Genomic DNA, 19,342 nt, shown 5'->3' with positions numbered 1-19,342 from the left:
GCGTGGCAAGTAAGGGGCGGGGCGAGCGCGCGAACTGATGGACAAGACCGGCGCTCGCAGACTGCGGACAGGGACGCTGCGGCCGGTCCGTGGGTCAGCCGATCCTTCGACCAGTCGGCCTGTGACTCCACCTCCCCCATTCGCCTTCACAAGAGCCAACCCCCGGCGGGAGCCCGATTGATAATGAAGGCGGCTTCAGCCAATCGCCTGCAGCGCCGCGGGCCGGGCCATCTCAGGCGGGGCCGAGAAGAGCTGTCCTTTCTGGTGGTGCTGAAAAGGGCTCTCCAGCGGTCTTGCGAGATGAGACCAGGAGAAAAAAATTAAAGTTGAAGCCGCCAGGCAGCTGGCTGGGGTCATGTTGTATGTAAGAGGAGGGTTCTCCCCTCCCCAGATCCTGGCCTGTCACCCCTTAGACTTCTCACAAACATAGGAACTTATCATTCTTCTGGAGGAGGAGGTAGCGCATTCCACATGAGCTTCTCTGAAATGGTCTGGAAGAGGGCCGGGGGCATATTGGGGGCGCTGAGCAAGCGCAAACCCAGCTATGCTGCCCCTCAACACCCTGGGAAGAGAACATTCAGTTTCCAAATGTGCTGGAATGGTTGGGGGAGGGGTAATAATTACTGCTGGGACTAGAGTTGCCTTCACTTCCCCTAGGGGCCGTGGGAGTGAGGATTAAGACCCTGGCTCATGTGGTCCCTCCTTCTTCCATCTGCACTTCCTCCTCCTCCCTCCCCCCACAGCCCCCAAATAAATCCCAAGCCCCTCCCTTCGCCCGTCCCCAGGATCTGACGTGGGCTCGACACCTTTCTCAGCTCTCCCTCCCGCAGCTCCAGTGCCCGAGCCTCGGCTCTCCAGGTTCTGCAACCCCCTCCTCTCCCCGCCAAGCCCCACTAGAGCACAGTAGGGACCCTCCCTATCCTCGACCACACCCTAGGTCCCCGGAAGCTGTTTTGCCTCGACCCACTCCCCCGGCTTAGAATCCAGCCAGCCTGGCGGACCCAGGTGCCTGAGCCAGAGGGTAACCCAGGCGACCCAGCTCCTTCGCCCTTCTTGGCCCCACCCGCTGCAGCCGGAGCCGCGCCCCCTCTCCCGCAGACAGGAGAGCAGAGGACAGAGGAGACCGGCCAAAGAGGGGTGGGCTCCAGGAGACCCCCAGCCCAGTTCTGCCCCTCCGTCCCAAAGGCAGAGACATTGTCTCCCTTGCTAACTGCCAGTAGGAAAAAAAAAAATTAATAGGAAAGATAAAAGAAGACGGAGGAAAGGTGACAGCTAGATTATTTAGGAGAGGCGCAGAGGAGAGAAATTGGTGTGAGTCGCCATGGGGGCTCCCAGGGCCCAGCATCCGCCACCTCCCCAGCTGCTGTTCCTAATTCTGCTGAGCTGTCCCTGGATTCAGGGTAAGGACTTGCGTGCGTGGGGGTGGGCCCCCGGGAAGGCCCCCAGCTGGGTCCTATACCTTCCTTTCTCCGAACATCCTGCTCCTTCTGAGCTCCTGGGGGAGGGGAGGGGCACAGCTGACGGAGAAGGGGCAAGCCAGGGCTTTCCAGCTTGCACCTGGAGCCCCTAGCCCCATATATTGAGGAATTGGGGAAATTAATGAGGGGAGCTTTTAGCAGCGTCTCAGGGGTTAAATCCAGGAAGAAGGGCTGGGGACGTTGTGGCGGGGCGGGGTGGGGGGATGTCTGCGGAGGCGGCAGAAGCAGGCCGGGTACCAGGGTGGGAGATGGAGGTGCCGGGAGAGATGCCAGGCACAGCACACACAAATGTTCTTGGACGTATGGACAAAGACAGATGAACAGAGGCAGTGCGCAGAGGCCAGATATTCAATCCCCAACTCTGACCACCCCAGCGAGACTTCAGGGAAGGGGGCAGAGACTGCAGAGAAAGAGAGGGAGGACCACACTGCAGAGACAGAAACCCAGAGAAAAAGCTGGACACTGCAGAAGCAAGGGCTGGGAGGTGCTGCCAGACCCTCCGCAGAGGCCCGGGGTTGGGGGGAGAGCATCACTGAGGGGAAAATGAAGGTAGCGCCCTGCCTCTTCTCTGCCCTGCTGGCTCTGTCCGAGGTGCTCACCGAAGGCCCACACAGCCTGGGGGAAAAGGGAGAGACGAAGGGGTAGGAGTGTGATGGGCAGCTGGGAGCCCCTCCTCCAATCTTGGCTCTCAGCCCAGTCTGGGACCCTCTGAGCTCCTGCTGGCCCAGCTGACTGAGGAGAGAATAAGAGCTCTGGAAAAGATCTTTCTGGAGAAGGAAGGAGTGTGGGGCAGTGGAAGAGCTCGCACAACTTCATCTCCCAGGTCTGCCCCTGAAGGAGGAGGAGGCACTGTCGGAGCCTGGAAATGAGACCCCCACCGTAGCCTCTGAGGCCTTGGCAGAGCTGCTCCATGGAGCCCTGCTGAGGAGAGGCCCAGAAATGGGCTACCTGCCGGGTGAGGCCCCCAGAGTGGCAGGAGCAACATAGAGGCAGAGGGAGGGACATTAATTCAGGGAGATGGGGAGCCAGGCCAGTGAAATTCAGAGAGACAGAGAGAGATGGTTCGAGAGAGTCAAAACTGGACATAGACAGTCAGAGAGCCAGAGAAATTGAGGTAGAATGATCAAGAAACAGCACAGAAAAACAGACAGATAGAAAGACAGATGGAAACTCAGAGAGCCAGAATCAGAGATGGAGTGGAAAAGAGACACAGAAAGAGAGAGAAATGCAGAGAGTAGTAGACCTAGAGTCATAAAATCAGAGAGGGATAAGAATATTAAACATAGACCAAGAGTTCTAGAGAGTGCAAAATAAAGAGAGGAAAGAGAAAGGGGTAACCGGGAGAGAGAGCCAGATCTGAATGGGGAGACAGAGAGAGAAGCTCAAGGAGACTGTCAGAGTGGAAGGGCCTGGACAGAGAGAAGAAAAGAAGGGGCTGGGGGGCAGGCTGTGGAAGCCTTGGGAGGAGGGGGGAAGTTTGGGTGGGGAAGGGAGAGGTGGGGGTCCTGCGCCTCGTGGGGGAGGTCTTTTGGGTTCAGTGGGGAACTCGCAGTGTCTCTTAGCCCTGATCCCCGACCGAGGCCCATCAATGTGCTCCTCCTGTTTCCTGACTTCCCTTGCACTGTCCCAGGATCTGATCCAGACCCCACACTAGCCACCCCTCCAGCCGGCCAGACTCTTGCAGCACCCTCCCTGCCATGGGCCACTGAGCCGGGCACAGGGCCTCTGACAACAGCCATAACCCCTAAGGAGGGCAGGGGGGCAGGCCCCACCGCGCCGGAGCTGCTGACCCCGCCCCCAGGAACTACGGCCCCGCCCCTTCCCGGTCCCGCCTCCCCAGGCCCGCCCCTCGGGCCTGAGGGAGGAGAGGAGGAGACCACGACCACCATCATCACCACGACAACTGTCACCACGACGGTGACCAGCCCAGGTGAGGAGATTGAAAGGGGATGTGGGAGAAGAGGAAGGTGTGGATGGGGGAGAGGCTGCCGGGAACGTGTGGAAGAAGAAGGGGTCTAGATGGGAGAGGGCCTTCTGCTTAATTATAATAAAGGCTAGCGTTGATACACCCTTACTATGTGCCAGCACTGTTCTATGTGTTTTATGTCTTACGGCAGTTGAGGAAGGGAGTTCTGGGCACAGATGGGAGAGTGAGCATTGGATAAAGATGGTGAGGGGTGCTGGGGAGAAGACAGATGAGGACCCCCAGGGTTACTTGGCTGGGAGGGCAAGAACACAGAGATTCTCTCAACCCCAGCACTTATATCTCTTTAGTTCTGTGTAATAACAACATCTCCGAAGGTGAAGGGCATGTGGAGTCTCCAGATTTAGGGAGCGCGGCCAGCCGAACCTTGGGGCTCCTGGACTGCACGTACAGCATCCATGTCTACCCTGGCTACGGCATTGAGATCCAGGTAACTGGACTTAAGCATATGATTGTGAAACCTCCCAGCCCTTCCCTCCGGGCCCAGGGGTGTGCACGGGTTGGGCCTAGGAGCCAGAGAACTTGTTTTCTGACTCAGATGGACCTATTTTCTGAGGATCTCACAGACTCTCCTAAAGTTCTACAACTTGGCCAACGTTACCGTGGTTCTTGGTCTGCTACATACAGGGAAAAGGAAGGCAAGGGGCGGGGGAGCTTAGGGGGTCACACACCCCGGCTGACTTCCCTGGCGGGTCTGGGTCTGGCTTCTTTAGGTGCAGACGCTGAACCTGTCTCGGGAGGAGGAACTCCTGGTGCTGGCTGGTGGGGGTTCCCCAGGACTGGCCCCCCGACTCCTGGCTAATTCCTCCATGCTGGGAGAAGGACAGGTCCTTCGGAGTCCAACCAACAGGCTGCTCCTGCACTTCCAGAGCCCACGGGTCCCAAGGGGTGGTGGCTTCAGGATCCACTACCAGGGTGAGGAGTTCGGAGTGCTGGTGGGAGGGCAGGGACCACACCGGGCACAGGGAACATCTTCAGGAGCCTTCTAAGCACAGGGTAATGTTGGGGCCTTTTCCTCCTGACTAGGACCATGGGGGGCAGAATCCTCGGAGGAGGCCTATACACACTTAGCTCACACACTCACAGACCTGTGCCTGGGTGTGCACACATCCAAGTGACAACTCATCCATTCAGTCAGCAAATGTTTATTGAGTGCCCACTTCATACAGGCCCTGTGTTATCCTTGGAGAGAAGAATAAACAAGCCAGATGTAAAGGGAACTCAGAATCTAGGTAGGGAGATGGACAAATAATCAGGATAATTATAATTCAGTGAGATAAGGACCCCCATCCCTATGATGGAGGAACCACTGTCAGAGAGAACAACTATCAAAGGGACCTAAATTTCCCCTATAAGGAATATGGGGACACCTCCTTGGAGGAGGTGATGACTAAGCTGACACCTAAGATGAGTTAGCTAGGGGAAGGGTGGGAGGGAGAGAAAGAGGAAGGCAGATGTCTAGATGGATGGAAAAACACATTTCAAGTCCCAGAGAGGAGAAAAAAATGTGACCCCCTTGAGGCGCTGAGGTAATTCAGCATGGAAGATAGAATTGTCTTAGCTGTGTGACCTGGGGTGAGTTACTTAACCTTTCTGTGCCGCATTGTCTTATCTGAAAAATGGGGATCATAATACTTACTTTGTGGTATTATTAGGAAGATCAAATGAATCAACACATGTCAAGTGCTTAAAATAGTGTCTGGTACACAGTGAGGGCTCGAAAATGTCAGTCATTGCTATTACAGTAAAGCACAGAAAGTGCTGGGGAAGTAGGCTAAGAGGCTAGACTGGGAGGTAGGTTGTATTTGGATGACAAAGGGCCTTACCAGCTTCAGTGAGGAGTCCTTGGACTACTTTATCCTGCAGGGGAGGAGGAGACACTTTGAAATGTTTTAAGCAAGATAGTGACAGCCTCAGATTTGTGACCTAAAAAGATCCTGCTGACTTCTGGGGGTAGGAAGGAGGGGATGTATCTGCGCATGCTTGCATATGCAAGCACCCACCCACAGACAGCCTACACACACGTGTACATCCATATTTGCCTGTGTGTATGGAAACCTTCCCACGATGCAATGTACATTCTAGCATACACGTGTACATGAGGCAAGGGGCCCAGCCCAAGGTCCCATTCCAGACCCTGCTGCCGTCTCCAAAGTCCCTTCTTTTGCTCAGAAACAGAGAGGGAACTGTGTGTTGGGCCAGTGTCCCCTTCACTTCACCTCATGGCCTTGCTGCCCGCTTGTGAGCTCTGCTGACACCAGATCCCTTGTGACTTTATCCAGGACACAGACAACCCGTATCCCTTCCTCACACACTCTCCAGCCTCTCCTGAGGTAAGGCATGCACGGTGGAGATGCCCAGCAGCAGACGCAGACCTACTCGTGGAGAGACCAGTGAGCCGGGGGACATGTAGTTGGTGGTCAGGGCCCGGTTGTTGGGGAGCAAGGGCATGCCTTGGAGGCCCAGGGCTGAGGGCTGGGCTTCAGATATTATAGGATGGCTTCCTGCTGGCTCCTTTAAGCAGCCACTTCCCTAGGGCATTGAAAATAGGACTCTTGAGATGAACTGGAACATTTGAGGAAGCAGGGCTATTGCATAAATGGGCCTTCATTACCTGCCTCGGTCTTCCCTGCTCTGCGGCTTCTGCAGGCACCTTTGGGACGGAGGCCCTGTTTAAGCCCCTCCCAATTTGCACTGGCTGGGCCCTCCAGTCCACAGTGGCCTCATTAGCTTCTCTGGAAGGTCAAAGGCTCCATCACCCCTCACCCCAAGTCCAGCAAGAGTTTTACAAAACTCTTTCATCAACTCTTGTTTTGGTTGCTTCTCACAGCAGCCCTGGGGGTGGCCATTGTCAGCTCCATCTCTAAGAGGAAGAAAAAGCCTCAAAGCTCATATGGATGGCTCAGCCACCAGCAAATTCATTGCAGAGTCAGAAGTCAGATCTCCAAGTCCCTGACCCCTGGTCATTTATTAATTGAAGCTGAGGGGCGGGCGATTAACATTTTCTGAGTACTTTCTATGTTCCAGGTGCTTGATTCCAGGTTTCTTTTCTTTAAGGCCAGTCCTCAATGATAGGAATTGTTATTGCCATTTACAGATGAAAGGTGAAGTCACCTGCTAAAGGCCATACAGCTAATAAGTTGTGAAACTAGAACTGGAACTTAGGTCTGCCCATCTCCAAATCCAGTGCTCTTTGCACTGTTCCACATTGCCTCTTGGCGGCATCAACTGATCAGCTAGGCTAGGTTTTTAGGAGACAAAATAAAAAACATTTGATTCAGTCTCACAATGGCAATAGGCAGGTGTTAATGTGATGATAAAATTATGCATGTGGATTGTGTTTAGGCAAAAAGAAAAAAAAAACTAACTCTGTGGGAAAGGGGAGGGGTCAGGAAGACTTCCTGGAGGAGGTGGTACTTAAGTTACTCCTTGAAAGATGAGAAACAGTGAGAAGAGAGCCTTTCAGGTAGGGGAAATTGTGTGGAAAAATATGGAAGTGGGACTGTAAGGAGTCACAGAACTGTATCGTGTGAGATATATGGGCCGTGGGTGCTGAGAACTGAAGCTGGATGGGCCGGGCTGGAACTGGTTGTGGAAGGAGCTTGAATGTCAATCTAAAGCATTCAGACTTGATTCTGTTGGTCTTGGAGAGCCATCACAGAGGCTAAAGTTTATTCAAATCACTGTGAGGCTTTTTGGTTTGTTTTTTGTTTGTTTTGTCCACTGCTCGGCTTGCAGGATCTTAGTTCCCTGACCAAGGATTGAACCCCTGCCCGGCAGTGAAATCGCCAAGTCCTAACCACTGGACCGCCAGGGAATTCCTAAATCCCTGTGTTCTAAAAGGCTGTTTTTATGTCTATCTTAGTAGACCATGAACTCCTGAAGGCAAGGCCTCAGTCTTTTTCACCTCTGACCCTAGGACCCAGCCAACGAAATGCTTGTTGAATTTTGAAACAGGGAGAGACCAGGTCTCTTACAGAATCACTCAGGACTGGAGAGTCAGAAAAAGCAAAGGCCCAGGCAAGCTGGACCCTCTGCTAACCAGAGCCTGCCCCTCGTACAAGACCCAGCTTCGATGTACTTCCTCCAGGAAGCCCTTCTTAAAGAACTCTGCCTGGTCTTAAACAGACACACAGAGCTCTGTCAGGATCAAGTTCAGAGTCTATCACTGATTACCAAGTCACTTTCTATTTGTTTGTTTTATCTCATATGTTTCCACAAGAATTTCAGGAGGCTTTCAAAAAAGAATGCAAACAATAAGATTAAATAGAATAAGTAAGAGGGAGTTCCCTGGCAGTCCAGTGGTTAGGACTCCACGCTCTCACTGCCAAGGACCGGGGTTCGATCCCTGGTTGGGGAATTAAAATCCCACAAACCGTGTGGCGCAGCCAAAAAAAAAAAAGAAAAAAAAAGAGAAAAATTGGCACCAGATAATGCTTATTAAATTTGAAAAAAGTAGAATGTGGATAGACAAGCCATTGTTACTAGGGACAAGGCTCAACCTGGTTCTGGGCTTCCTAGCAGCCAGTATGAAAAGAGAGATTACACAGTTCTCATTGCAGGAAAAAAGACAAACCAGTTCCTTAAGGAAAGCAAAGCTTTCCCTAGCACTTCACTTTCACTGGGGGATTCATTTAGGGGACACTGGGTGTTAAGGTCTTTAATGACAGTATAGTCTGTTTCTAAAGGAGTTTCTTGTGACTCCTCTGGATGAAAGCTGAGGGTATAATACCACATTGACACCCCAGTGGAAGAAAGTCTGTGTGTGTGGAGGGGAGAAAATGGTCTGAGTCACTTAATAACTTGGAGCCTCAACTTCCACCCCTGGAAAGTGGGTCACAGCCTTTCTCTGACTACCTCAAAAGCACTGCGTGAACTCATTTTGGAAGCTGAACAAGCTCTGCAAATACTATTTGCTATTATTAGAGCTGAATGGGGTTCAGAGTGGTCAATTGATTTGCCTGAGTTCACACAGTAAATGGGTGCTAGGGTCCAAAACTTCTTTGAGGCTCAGTTTTCTCATCTGTAAAATGGGGGCCAAAGTGGGTAGATTACAAAGATTAGGGGAGATAAGGGATGTTGACATTACCTCTTCATGAGACAGTGTGTCCATGTAAGGACTCCAGTATGGAGCCAGTTTGTGCCCTGGAGAGTGAGGGGGACCTGGAAAGAGGGGAGGAAATGCTGGGGAACCAGTGAGAGAGGATGGCCTGGGAGAGTGAATCCTCTTTCTCCTGCCCTGCCTGATCCAGCCTACCTCTTGAGCTGCGGCTTCCCTCCCCGGCCAGCCCATGGGGATGTGAGTGTGACAGACCTTCACCCTGGAGGCACTGCCACCTTCCACTGTGATTCGGGCTACCAGCTGCAGGGTGAGGAGACCCTCATCTGCCTCAATGGTACCCGGCCAGCCTGGAGCAGTGAACCCCCCAGCTGCATGGGTGAGTCTCTACCACAATAGGTGTGGTTTTCTGTCCTGGGAGCCCCACTGGAGGGTCCTACCTTGGGGGTCTCTATCTTTGGGAACACCCATCTTGAAGGGGTTTTTACCCTGAAGAGTCCCTATCCTGAGGTCTCCATTTGGAGCTCTTCACCCTGAGGGTCTCAATCCTTGGAGTCTCCATCCTTGGGTGGGGCTCTCCATCTGGGGAAGTGCCACCTCGGGGTGGGGGGTGGGGGTTCCTTTTTTTTTTTTTTTTTGGCCGTGCCACATGGCTTGTGGGAATTTAGGTCCCCGACCAGGGACCAAATCTGTGCTCCCTGCAGTGGAAGCGCAGAGTCCTGACCACTGGACCACAGGGAATTCCTGGAGGGTTCCCATTTGGGGAGTCTTCATCCTGGGATCCTATCCTGAGTATTTTCCATCTGAGAGCTTCAGTTTGGGGGACTTCCCCATAACTCCCCACCCCAGGGTGTCCACATCTGGGGAGTCTTCATTTTGATGGAATCTCCATCCTGCGGGGGGGTGGTGTCCATCCTAGGGTTTTTCTATTCCAAGGCTGGTTCCTCACCTGGTAGTGGCCTGAAAAAAGTCCTGGGGTGAGCCTGTAGGGCAGAGGTCATTCCAAGGCCAGGTCCCAGGCAAAGGTGTGGGTGCAATAGCTCTGCAGACGGGAAAAGGATGAGTCACCTTAACCTGCCCCCGCACCGTCCACAGCATCCTGTGGTGGCACCATCCACAACGCTACACTTGGCCGCATCGTGTCCCCCGAGCCTGGGGGAGCGGCAGGGCCCAACCTCACCTGCCGCTGGGTCATCGAAGCAGCTGAGGGACGCCGGCTGCACCTACACTTTGAGAGAGTCTCCCTGGATGAGGACAACGACCGGTGAGGGTCTGGGCCTTGCGTCAGAGGTCCTCACTTCAAGGAAATAGGGAGGCTTGCAATAGACAGTCAGACAGACGCAGGGGGAATCCCAGTTGGGATCTATGTCAAATGCGGGTGAGTCCTTCCCCTTTCTTAGGCAGTATAGCTGTGCAAACTGAGACAAATCACTTAACCTCTCTGTGCTTCAGTTTTCTCATCTGTAGAATGGAGATAATAGTACCTCCCTCTTAAGGTTTCTGTGAGGACAAATGCATTAAGATATGTAAAGTGCTTGGAATGGTGCCTAGCACACAAGCAGCACTATAAATGTGTTTGCCAACGTCATCATCATTATTCTCACTCTTTATCTAGCAAACTAGTATCCCAGCTCTGACATTAGTTGCTATGTGTAGCTGGACAGGTTACTTACTCTTTCTGTGCCTCAATTTTCTCATCTATAAAATGAGGGATAATGTAGTATCTAACTCAAGGGTTCTTGTGAGAATTAAGTGAGATAAAATGTGTAAAAGCTTAGAAGAGTACATGGCATATAGTTAATGTTTGAAAATAATAGCTACGAAATTAAGTTAGGAGAGCAGGCAAGAGGTGAGGCAGCTTCTGAGGGGAAGCTGAGCTCCTGGCCACCTCTGTCCATCCCAGGCTGATGGTGCGCTCAGGGGGCAGTCCCCTATCCCCGGTGATCTATGACTCGGACATGGATGATGTCCCAGAGCGGGGTCTCATCAGTGATGCCCAGTCCCTCTATGTGGAGCTGCTTTCAGAGACACCTGCCAATCCCCTGCTGCTAAGCCTCCGATTTGAAGGTAACTGCCCTTCCCCTGAGGCCCCACCTGCTGCACCTTCCCCTCTTCCTACGCCCAGGCATGGTCACAAGCACATAATCCATCTCTGCTTATCTCCACATTTGGATTCCTGAAAACTGACTTGTCTCCCCATCCCAAATCGACAAGGACACATTCTAATTCCCTGAGGTGGTCTTTTCTACTTAAGCTTCAAGTGTGGCTGGATCCAGGTACACAGCCAAGAGACCAGTTACTTAAATATCTCCATTCTTTCCTCTCGGTTGGCTTCATTCTCAGGCAGACTCTCAGTCTGTTGTGTACCTAGCAGTTACAGATTTACATACCACCAACTTTAGTAACCCCATCAGAGAGAAAGCATACCACTTTCCTAAGAGCTTTAACAAAAATGCCAGGAAAGGCTTTCATTGCCCTGGCTTAGGTCATCTATCTATGCCTGAGCCAATCACTGTAGCTAGGGGCAGGTAGTGTTATGATTGGCAGATCCACATCACATGGCCATCCCTGGTTGGCTCCAACTGAATCTCATGGACTGGAAGTGGGGAGGACATGTGACCCAAAATGAAAATAAGAGTGCTGTTAACAGACAAAGGGGACTGGATGCTGGATAGGTAGGAAGGAAGGAAGTCAGTGATCATGGGAGGGGGCATTTGAACTGGGACTTACAGGATAGAGAGAATTTTAAAAGAGGAAGATTGGGAATGAGCATCTCAGGTGAAAGGAACAGTGTGAGCAACAGTAAAGAGGTAGAGAAAAGCCTGTTATGTTTGGGAAACAGAGAGTTTCACTGTGGCTGGAGCAGAGGATTTGTGTAAACAGTAGCAGGAAAGAGACAAAGCAAGTAAAATGCTCAGAGATGGGAGGGGCTAGTTTCTGGTATGAATCAAGGGAGAAAGGGAATTGGCACTTGGCCCTGATGGATGCATAGGATTTGGACATGACACCTTATCAGGTTAAGTAATGGTGAAACAGAACAGTGGATCTGAAAAATAAATTGCATTTTAGATTCTGAGAGTGCAAAGAGAATTTCTAGGTTTGAGGCCTGTCTCCATGGTTGTGGGCCACTGCTGCTCCATGGGCTTCAGACTCTTTCTGTATCATAGGCACCTGAGCCTTACCTGAGTCTAAGATATGATCAGATGGGCAAAAACTAAAACACTCTACAAATGTTGATTTTTTTGCTGACTTAGACCAAAGTTAAAACTCAGTAGCTTTTGTGTTTGCCTCACTTTTGGATTCTAGCCACAGTATGGATAATCAGGGTTGATCAGAAACCAACGGTTATTTTTGAGGAGCGAACACACCTACATGAGCTAGGTCTCCAAAGGCACCGTTTCCCCCCACTCCATTGCAGCTTCCAGAGTCAAGTGTCTCTGGCTGGGAATCAAGGAATCTGGGCTTGAGGTCTGGTTCTGCCACTGCCCTACTGTGTGACATGGAGCACATGGCTTTTTGTCTGTGGACCTAGTGTCCTCATCTGTAGAATAGTGGCTGGGACTTGACTGACCTTGGGGTTTCTGTCCAGAGGCCGGGGAGCTAACGTAAATATGTGAATGAGGAATGTTAGGGTCTGGGGGAAACTGGAAAGTGAAAGCTAAGCCCAAAGGCTTTCCATTTTAAATAGCCCACTGGGGGGCCAAACCACACTGGAATTCAGCCTGGTTCCCCAGTCTGAGATTCCTGGAGGCCTGTCCTAATGCTTAATTCCTGTGACTGACTCCTCTCTAGCCTTTGAGGAAGATCGCTGCTTTGCCCCCTTCCTGGCACATGGCAATGTCACCACCACGGACCCTGAATACCGCCCAGGGGCACTGGCCACCTTCTCGTGCCTCCCAGGATATGCCCTGGAGCCCCCTGGCCCCCCCAATGCCATCGAATGTGTGGATCCCACAGAACCCCACTGGAATGACACAGAGCCAGCCTGCAAGGGTGAGCGTGCCGCCTTCCCTGCCTCCCCAGAACATCCTTCAGTTCACAGACTACACCCTGAGCTGGGGATCCTAGGAAGGCCGTTCAGGAAGGAGAACCTGGTAAACTCAGGATCAATCTCTGTCCCTTTCAGAGGCTTAGTTTTCTTAGCTGAGTAGTTGATGGGCTTGTTACAGAGTTCAGGGGTCATAACCCAAATATCTTCAAGAGCTAGATTGGGCTAAGTCATGGATTGGGTGGTAACGCATAGGCTGGAGACTGGGCGGGGTTAGTTAAGAGTGGGGCGGGGGGACTGGACACAACAGGACTAGACGTGGCAAGAATCAGGTGGGTAATAGATAATAGGAAACCGGGGAGGCAGTCTGGTGCACACAGTTGGGAGTGGTGAGGATCGTAGCGAAATAGAGACTGCATGCCCACCTGGGTCCTGAATCTGACACCCTTTCTATCCTAGCCATGTGTGGAGGGGAGCTGTCAGAGCCAGCTGGTGTGGTCCTCTCTCCGGATTGGCCCCAAAGCTATAGCCCCGGCCAAGATTGCGTGTGGGGTCTGCATGTCCAGGAAGAGAAGCGCATCTTGCTTCAAGTTGAGATGTATGTTTGGGTACTGCAGAGGGTGCAATGGGTGTGGGCTCAGCCACGTGTGGTATGACAGTACCCTGGCCTGCATCTTGAGCCTGGTGAATACATGTTCGGATGAAAGAAGTGGCTAAGGATTCAGGATAGGGATGTGGGACGTCGGGTAGACCCAGGTACAAATCACTTACTGGTCAGGCAACCTTGGACAAGTAAATGGGGTAATGCAGCCTTCCTCGGGGACTATTGTGAAAAAGGGGCTCTGGCCTGAAGTCTCACTCTGGCTGTTTCTGAGGCCCCCCTGGAGTGATTTCCAGGGACCCAGGCCCAAGCTGTTGCATCAGCGGCATCACACAAGGTGGGGCATGGGTGTGCGGGAAATCCAGTGAGCTACTTTGGTGTGAGGCGGTCATGTGCCTGGACAGAACCAGAAGTGGGCGTGGCTCAAAAAGCATGTACTCGGTTGGGGCCTAGAGTTGGGCTGGGTGGTAATGAGCATGGTCTGTGATTGGTCAGAGCTGGAGTTGAGCCTGGCTGTGCATCATCTGGTGATGGAGAAGGGACTGGGAAGTGGGAGGCGTCAACAATGATCAGGGTTGGGGATTGGGAAGCAGGAGCCGGGAGCAGCCACAGACCAAATGGAACCTGGAGCGACTAGCGTGGAGAGGAAGCCCATAACTGATCCAAACTGAGGCCTGGGATGGGAGAATGTAGGGCGGGACTGGAGAGTAGGCAAGGTTGCTAATGAGCTGAGTTAGTGATTGGGCAGGACCAGATGGGAGGGGCCGATCGTAACCCAGCCCCCGTGTCTGGTCCCACTCCCTCCAGCTTGAATGTGCGCGAAGGGGATATGCTGACACTGTTCGATGGGGACGGTCCCAGTGCCCGAGTCCTGGCCCAGCTGCGAGGGCCTCAACCGCGCCGCCGCCTCCTCTCCTCTGGGCCCGACCTCACGCTGCAGTTCCAGGCACCGCCCGGACCTCCAAACCCGGGCCTGGGCCAGGGTTTCGTGTTGCACTTCAAAGGTACCGAGGCCTAGGGTCCCGAGATGGAAAGGGGTCCCGCAGGTCAGAGAGGCCCCCGAAGCTGGAAGGGCGCCCTGGGTCGCAGGACAGCCTCCAAACTCGCCGTCTCTCCCCTGCAGAGGTCCCGAGGAACGACACGTGCCCCGAGCTGCCGCCCCCGGAATGGGGCTGGAGGACGGCTTCCCACGGGGACCTGATCCGGGGCACTGTGCTTACTTATCAGTGCGAGCCTGGCTATGAGCTGCTTGGGTCGGACATTCTCACCTGCCAGTGGGACCTGTCCTGGAGCGCAGCGCCGCCCGCCTGCCGAAAGAGTGAGCCCGGGCCCCGCCCTAATCCTCTCGTGGCTCCGCCCCTGCCCACCTGGGTTTCACGGCTCTGCTTGGGCTCCGCCCACCCCCTATGCGCCCCGCCTCCGTATGTTCTTGTTCCCGCCCCTGTTCTGTCTGGAACCATCCCTTCGCTCGAGGTCCTGCCTAGATCTTCCTCAGGCCCCAACCATATGTCCAGTGGGTTCCACTCCTCTGTTCCTCGGTGTCCCGAAACTGCACCCTCTGGTCCCCACTCTCATCTTCCCAGGGCTGCATCCCTCTCTCTTGCACTGTTCTGGGTCCTGAACCTGGTTCTTCTGGGTTCCTCCCCCATCGTCTCCTGGCCCTGCCTCTGCCCAGTCTGAGTCCCGCCCCCCTGCCCCCCTGCCCCCCCCCCCCCCCCCCCCCCCCGCCTGCCCCGTCATCTCTTTTGTTCTAGGCCTTGCTCCAGTCTCTCAGTCCCCAACCCTTGACATTATGGGGAGTCACTTTGCAGTGGCCTAGGCTTGTCAGAGAGCTCGGTTTATTTTATTTTATTTACTTTTATTTTTTTAATAAATTTATTTATTTATTCATTTATTTATTTATTTTTTGCTGAGTTGGGTCTTTGTTGCTGCACGAGGGCTTTCTCTAGTTGCGGCGAGCGAGGGATACTCTTCGTTATCCTGCGGTGCGCAGTCTTCTCATTGTGGTGGCTTCTCTTGATGCGGAGCATGGGCTCTAGGCGTGTGGGCTTCCGTAGTTGTGGCTCGTGGGCTCTAGAGCACAGGCTCAGTAGTTGTGGCGCACGGGCTTAGTTGCTCTGCGGCATGTGGGATCTTCCCGGACCAGGGCTCGAACCCGTGTCCCCTGCATTGGCAGGCGGATTCTTAACCACTGCACCACCAGGGAAGCCCGTCGGTTTATTTTAATTCCGTTATTAAAGTCCCATGATGTGTTGGGGCTGGAGTTATGTGGAGGTGTTGGGGACTCTCCCTACCCTGACAGAGCTCACAGTCTGGGACAGGGACAGATAACTTAACTCAGGATATTAGAGTGGTAACCGCTGGGTGACTTCAGGCAAGGTACTTAACATCTCTGAGGCTTTGGCTTCTTCCTCAGTGAAGTAGGAATAGAGGATTGTGAAAAGCAAATGAAAAGCTTTTCCCGTTAGTGCCTGGTGCAGGTAAACAGTGAGTAAGTAGTAGTTGCTATAAGTATGAAGAAGGGCTGTAGGAAGAGGGGTGGGTTAATTGTCCCAGGGATACGGCAGGAGATTTCACAGAGGAGGTGACATTCAAAGGAGCTGGGAGAATTTATCTTTTAGAAGAGCAGAAAAGGGTGGCATCTTGTCACTTCCTCCAAATTTCTGGAAGCCTGTCACCAGGATATAGGATTGTAGGTCTTTCACCTGGCCCCTAGGAGCAACGGTGGGACCAATGAGGATAAGTTTCAGGAAGCCAGATTTGGACTGGACACAAGGAAAACTTTCTAGTTGACACAGCTCCCCATCCCTGGAAGGAGTCACAGGATGTCCAATCTGGAACCCAGACCGCACGGGGCAGGGACAAGAAGGGATGGAAGCGGGGCCCAGAGGGGATAGGGCGTAGCCCAACTGCCCAAGACTCAGTAGGGACCCTGCCCAAGGCAGCACATGGAGCCTTCAGCTGAGCTGAGCCCTAAGTCTCTGAATCTCAGCCCAGTGCTCCCTGGCTGTGACCCTGAACAGTTCCAGCTTTGCCACTCCCTGGCTGAGTGACCATAGACCAGTCATTTGACTGCCCTGAGCCCTGAGCCCCAAGGGAGGTGATAGTGACGCTGACCTCTCTGAGATCATCAGGGTATATGATATCATGTTTGTAAAACATTTTCGCGAGGTGCCTTGCTCAGGTCTATATATAAGAAATGGCTTTGATTGGGATTCTTCCACAGCAAGGTTGTAAACAAATGCCTGCAGAGGCCAGGCAGGCAATACAAGTGAGCAGAAGGGGCTGGGGATGACGGGAATGAGGGGAGCAGGAGGTCTGGGCCCCTCTGAAGAGGGCAGCTGCTCTGCTGCTGCTGACTTGCCATGCAGGGCTGACACGGTTGGGATTTAGCTGGTTTGCTCTGGTTGAGTGGTTCAATATTTCAAATTTCACCCTAGGATGGGGGCCCAGGTTGCCCCAAACATTCTGTTTTCTGGAAGAAACCTGCTATGTAAAATGCGTTGAATTTTAAGTTTTCCAACTCCTGCTCTGTTCATTCTGAGGAAGGAGTGGGAGGTGTGTGCAGAGTGTTGCCCAGAGGAGATGGCCCATGACTCAGGCGTCTCCCAGCTCTAAGCTTCTGGCAGATCTTTTAAGGGCCGGGCTCCCCCTGACTTTGCCCTCCTGCCAACAGTCATGACTTGTGCCGATCCTGGTGAGATCACCAACGGGCACCGCACCACCTCAGATGCCGGCTTTCCTGTTGGCTCCCACGTCCAGTACCGCTGTCTGCCGGGGTACAGCCTGGAGGGGGCGGCCGTGCTCACCTGCTACAGCCGGGACACGGGCACGCCCAAGTGGAGCGACCGGGTCCCCAAGTGCGCCTGTGAGTCTGGGGACACCCTAGGATGGGTGGCTGGGTGGCCTGCTCAACGGTGCAGCTGGCCCATGACTGACCTCTTCCCTGCAGTGAAGTACGAGCCGTGCCTGAACCCCGGGGTGCCAGAGAACGGCTATCAGACATTGTACAAGCATCACTACCAGGCGGGCGAGTCTCTGCGCTTCTTCTGCTATGAGGGCTTTGAGCTCATTGGCGAAGTCACCATCACCTGTGTGCCCGGGCACCCCTCACAGTGGACCAGCCAGCCCCCACTCTGCAAAGGTGCCTGGGCAGGCAGGGCAGGAGGGGGCACAGCAGTGTCCAGGATGTGACAGGGCTGGGAAAGTCAGGTAGCAAATTCGAGACCCTGCCGAGCTCCCCATCCACTTTCTATGGGCTCTCATCATCAGAGGTATAGCCAAAAGCCCTGGAGAAGTTCAAGGTCATGGAATTATCCTAAGGGAAGTAGTAGAGGGGGCTTTGGTTTGGCAGTCCCTTGCCCTCCGAATAGGTCTCAGTTTCCGTATTTTTGACAAATCCTGCAGACCTGGTTGGTTTAGACTGCCCAGGGGTCTGGAGGAGGAGGACCGAGGCCCTGCTCTGACTGTTCCTCCCCTGTCCCCAAGGGAAGGATCGAGTTTAGGTTGAGCAGAGGGCAGGGAATCCAGGCTGTCCAGCCCAGCCCCACTGGGCTCCCGGCCCTCTACCCAGCCTCCTTCCCTCCCTGGCTCAGACCCCGTCCCCTCCTCCTCCTCTCCCTGCAGTGGCCTATGAGGAGCTCCTGGACAACCGAAAACTGGAAGGTCAGTGAGGGCACAGGTGGAGACCCAGGCCTGGCCAAGTTGGGAGGGCAAGGCAGAGGCCGGGGGCAGGAGGCCAGGCCCCCGGTGGGGTGAGGCCCAGGGTTCAGGGCCCAGGGCAGGAGGCTGGGAGAGCCCAGGACTGGGCCCAGCCCCAGATCACTGGCCTCTCCTCCTCCTTCCAGTGAGCCAGACCACCGACCCGTCACGGCAGCTAGAGGGTGGGAACCTCGCCTTGGCCATTCTGCTGCCCCTAGGCTTGGTCATCGTCCTCGGCAGTGGCGTTTACATATACTACACCAAGTAAGTACATAACTCAGGGAGCTGCTGGCCAGGGCAGACGTCCTGCCTGCCTGGCACAGAAGCCCGGGTGAGGGGGGGTTGGGGTCTCACTTCTCGATAAGCCCCTCTATCTCCTTCCTTTCCCAGGCTACAGGGAAAATCCCTCTTCGGCTTCTCAGGCTCCCATTCCTACAGCCCCATCACGGTGGAGTCAGACTTCAGCAATCCACTGTATGAAGCTGGGGTGAGCCCTTCCCCTACCCCTGGAGTGCCACATCCCTCAGCTCCCCTGGGACTCCATAACCTTCTCTCAAGGTCTTTGTAATATCTGTCTTGGGAATTGCAAACTCAGCTGCCTACAAAGGCCACATCAATGAACAAAGCCAAGTCAGGTGGGCCAATCGGGAGTGGTAAGGACTGTGACCAACTGGAAAGCTTGTACCCCATCCAGTCCATGGAGGGAACCTAGGCCCAACTGCCAGACCTTCCAACTGTTCAAGACAATCCAGAAATTTAGATTTTTATGTGACTTTAAGATACTGTAGGATGAACCAAATACACCCATTGGCCAGATTCAGCCCCATTCCCACCCCATGGTCCCCAAACTCCCAGTGATCTATGTTATTTTAAAAACACAGAGTCTTTCCCCTTCCTTGGGGATGACTCCTCCACCTCCATCCCATTCTAGCGACTGATGCCATCTCTCCGTTTCCAGGATACACGAGAGTATGAAGTTTCCATCTGAACACCAAGACCAAGGCTGCAGGACCCAGGACGCCCCTCCTCTCCTCATTCTGGGCAGGAAGGAGTACAGGACCTGGCCTCTGGCTCCCTTCCTCCCTGCCGTGTAAATAATCTCCTGGTCCCACAAGAGGGCTTTGATGGCCCTGGGGACCCTACAGTACATAAACCAGCATCCTGTGCCCAAAGCCTCCTCTTCTCAGTTGCCAAACAAGTGGCCTGCCCCCCACTCACCCTACCCCCTTTTGGACCCTAGGAGGGGAACTCAGCCCCTGATGCAACTCCTGGGGACCCTCCAGCCCAGGGCATCCCACAAGGACTACCCAAGAGCTCTGCTGTTCCCTTGGTCATGAAGGCTCTGCCCTTCCCAGATGCTCTGTCCCCGGGCCTAACCTCTGACCCTTGGAGGGTCAGAAGAAGAGGGATGAAGGGGAGAGCTGGGACAAGGCCCCTACCCCCTTCCTGCCATGTCCCCTACCCACAGTCTCCCCACCTTTGCTTCTGGATTTTTGTTTTTGAGCAATAAACAGAAAATCTCCATTTGTAA

At 53.7% G+C, this 19,342-nt stretch overlaps 1 protein-coding gene across 9 annotated transcripts; it reads left to right on the top strand.

Annotated features, from left to right (window-relative positions):
- Positions 1-787: 787 nt before the first annotated feature.
- Positions 788-19,342, top strand: SEZ6L2 (seizure related 6 homolog like 2). Of its 9 annotated transcripts, XM_065893491.1 has the most exons (19): positions 788-858; positions 1,286-1,400; positions 2,302-2,433; positions 3,109-3,408; positions 3,753-3,892; positions 4,176-4,377; positions 8,715-8,900; positions 9,617-9,785; positions 10,425-10,588; positions 12,314-12,514; positions 12,969-13,107; positions 13,918-14,114; positions 14,234-14,428; positions 16,787-16,978; positions 17,063-17,254; positions 17,737-17,775; positions 17,958-18,075; positions 18,202-18,298; positions 18,770-19,342. In XM_065893491.1, exons 2-19 carry the CDS (start codon positions 1,322-1,324, stop codon positions 18,797-18,799), a joined length of 2,772 nt encoding a protein of 923 aa, XP_065749563.1. In that variant the 5' UTR covers positions 788-858; positions 1,286-1,321; the 3' UTR covers positions 18,800-19,342. The 9 variants fall into 9 exon arrangements, with proteins under 9 accessions (XP_065749563.1, XP_065749565.1, XP_065749569.1 ...); XM_065893497.1 differs by lacking the exon at positions 788-858 and having other exon boundaries at positions 1,322-1,400; positions 3,319-3,408; positions 18,770-18,799; XM_065893493.1 differs by lacking the exons at positions 788-858; positions 17,737-17,775 and having other exon boundaries at positions 1,106-1,400; positions 18,770-18,983.

This window comes from Phocoena phocoena, chromosome 15, assembly GCF_963924675.1.
Source record: "Phocoena phocoena chromosome 15, mPhoPho1.1, whole genome shotgun sequence".
NCBI lineage: Eukaryota > Metazoa > Chordata > Mammalia > Artiodactyla > Phocoenidae > Phocoena > Phocoena phocoena.
The sequence above is the reverse complement of the archived record's forward strand: the minus strand, read 5'-3'. Positions and strand labels throughout refer to the sequence as shown.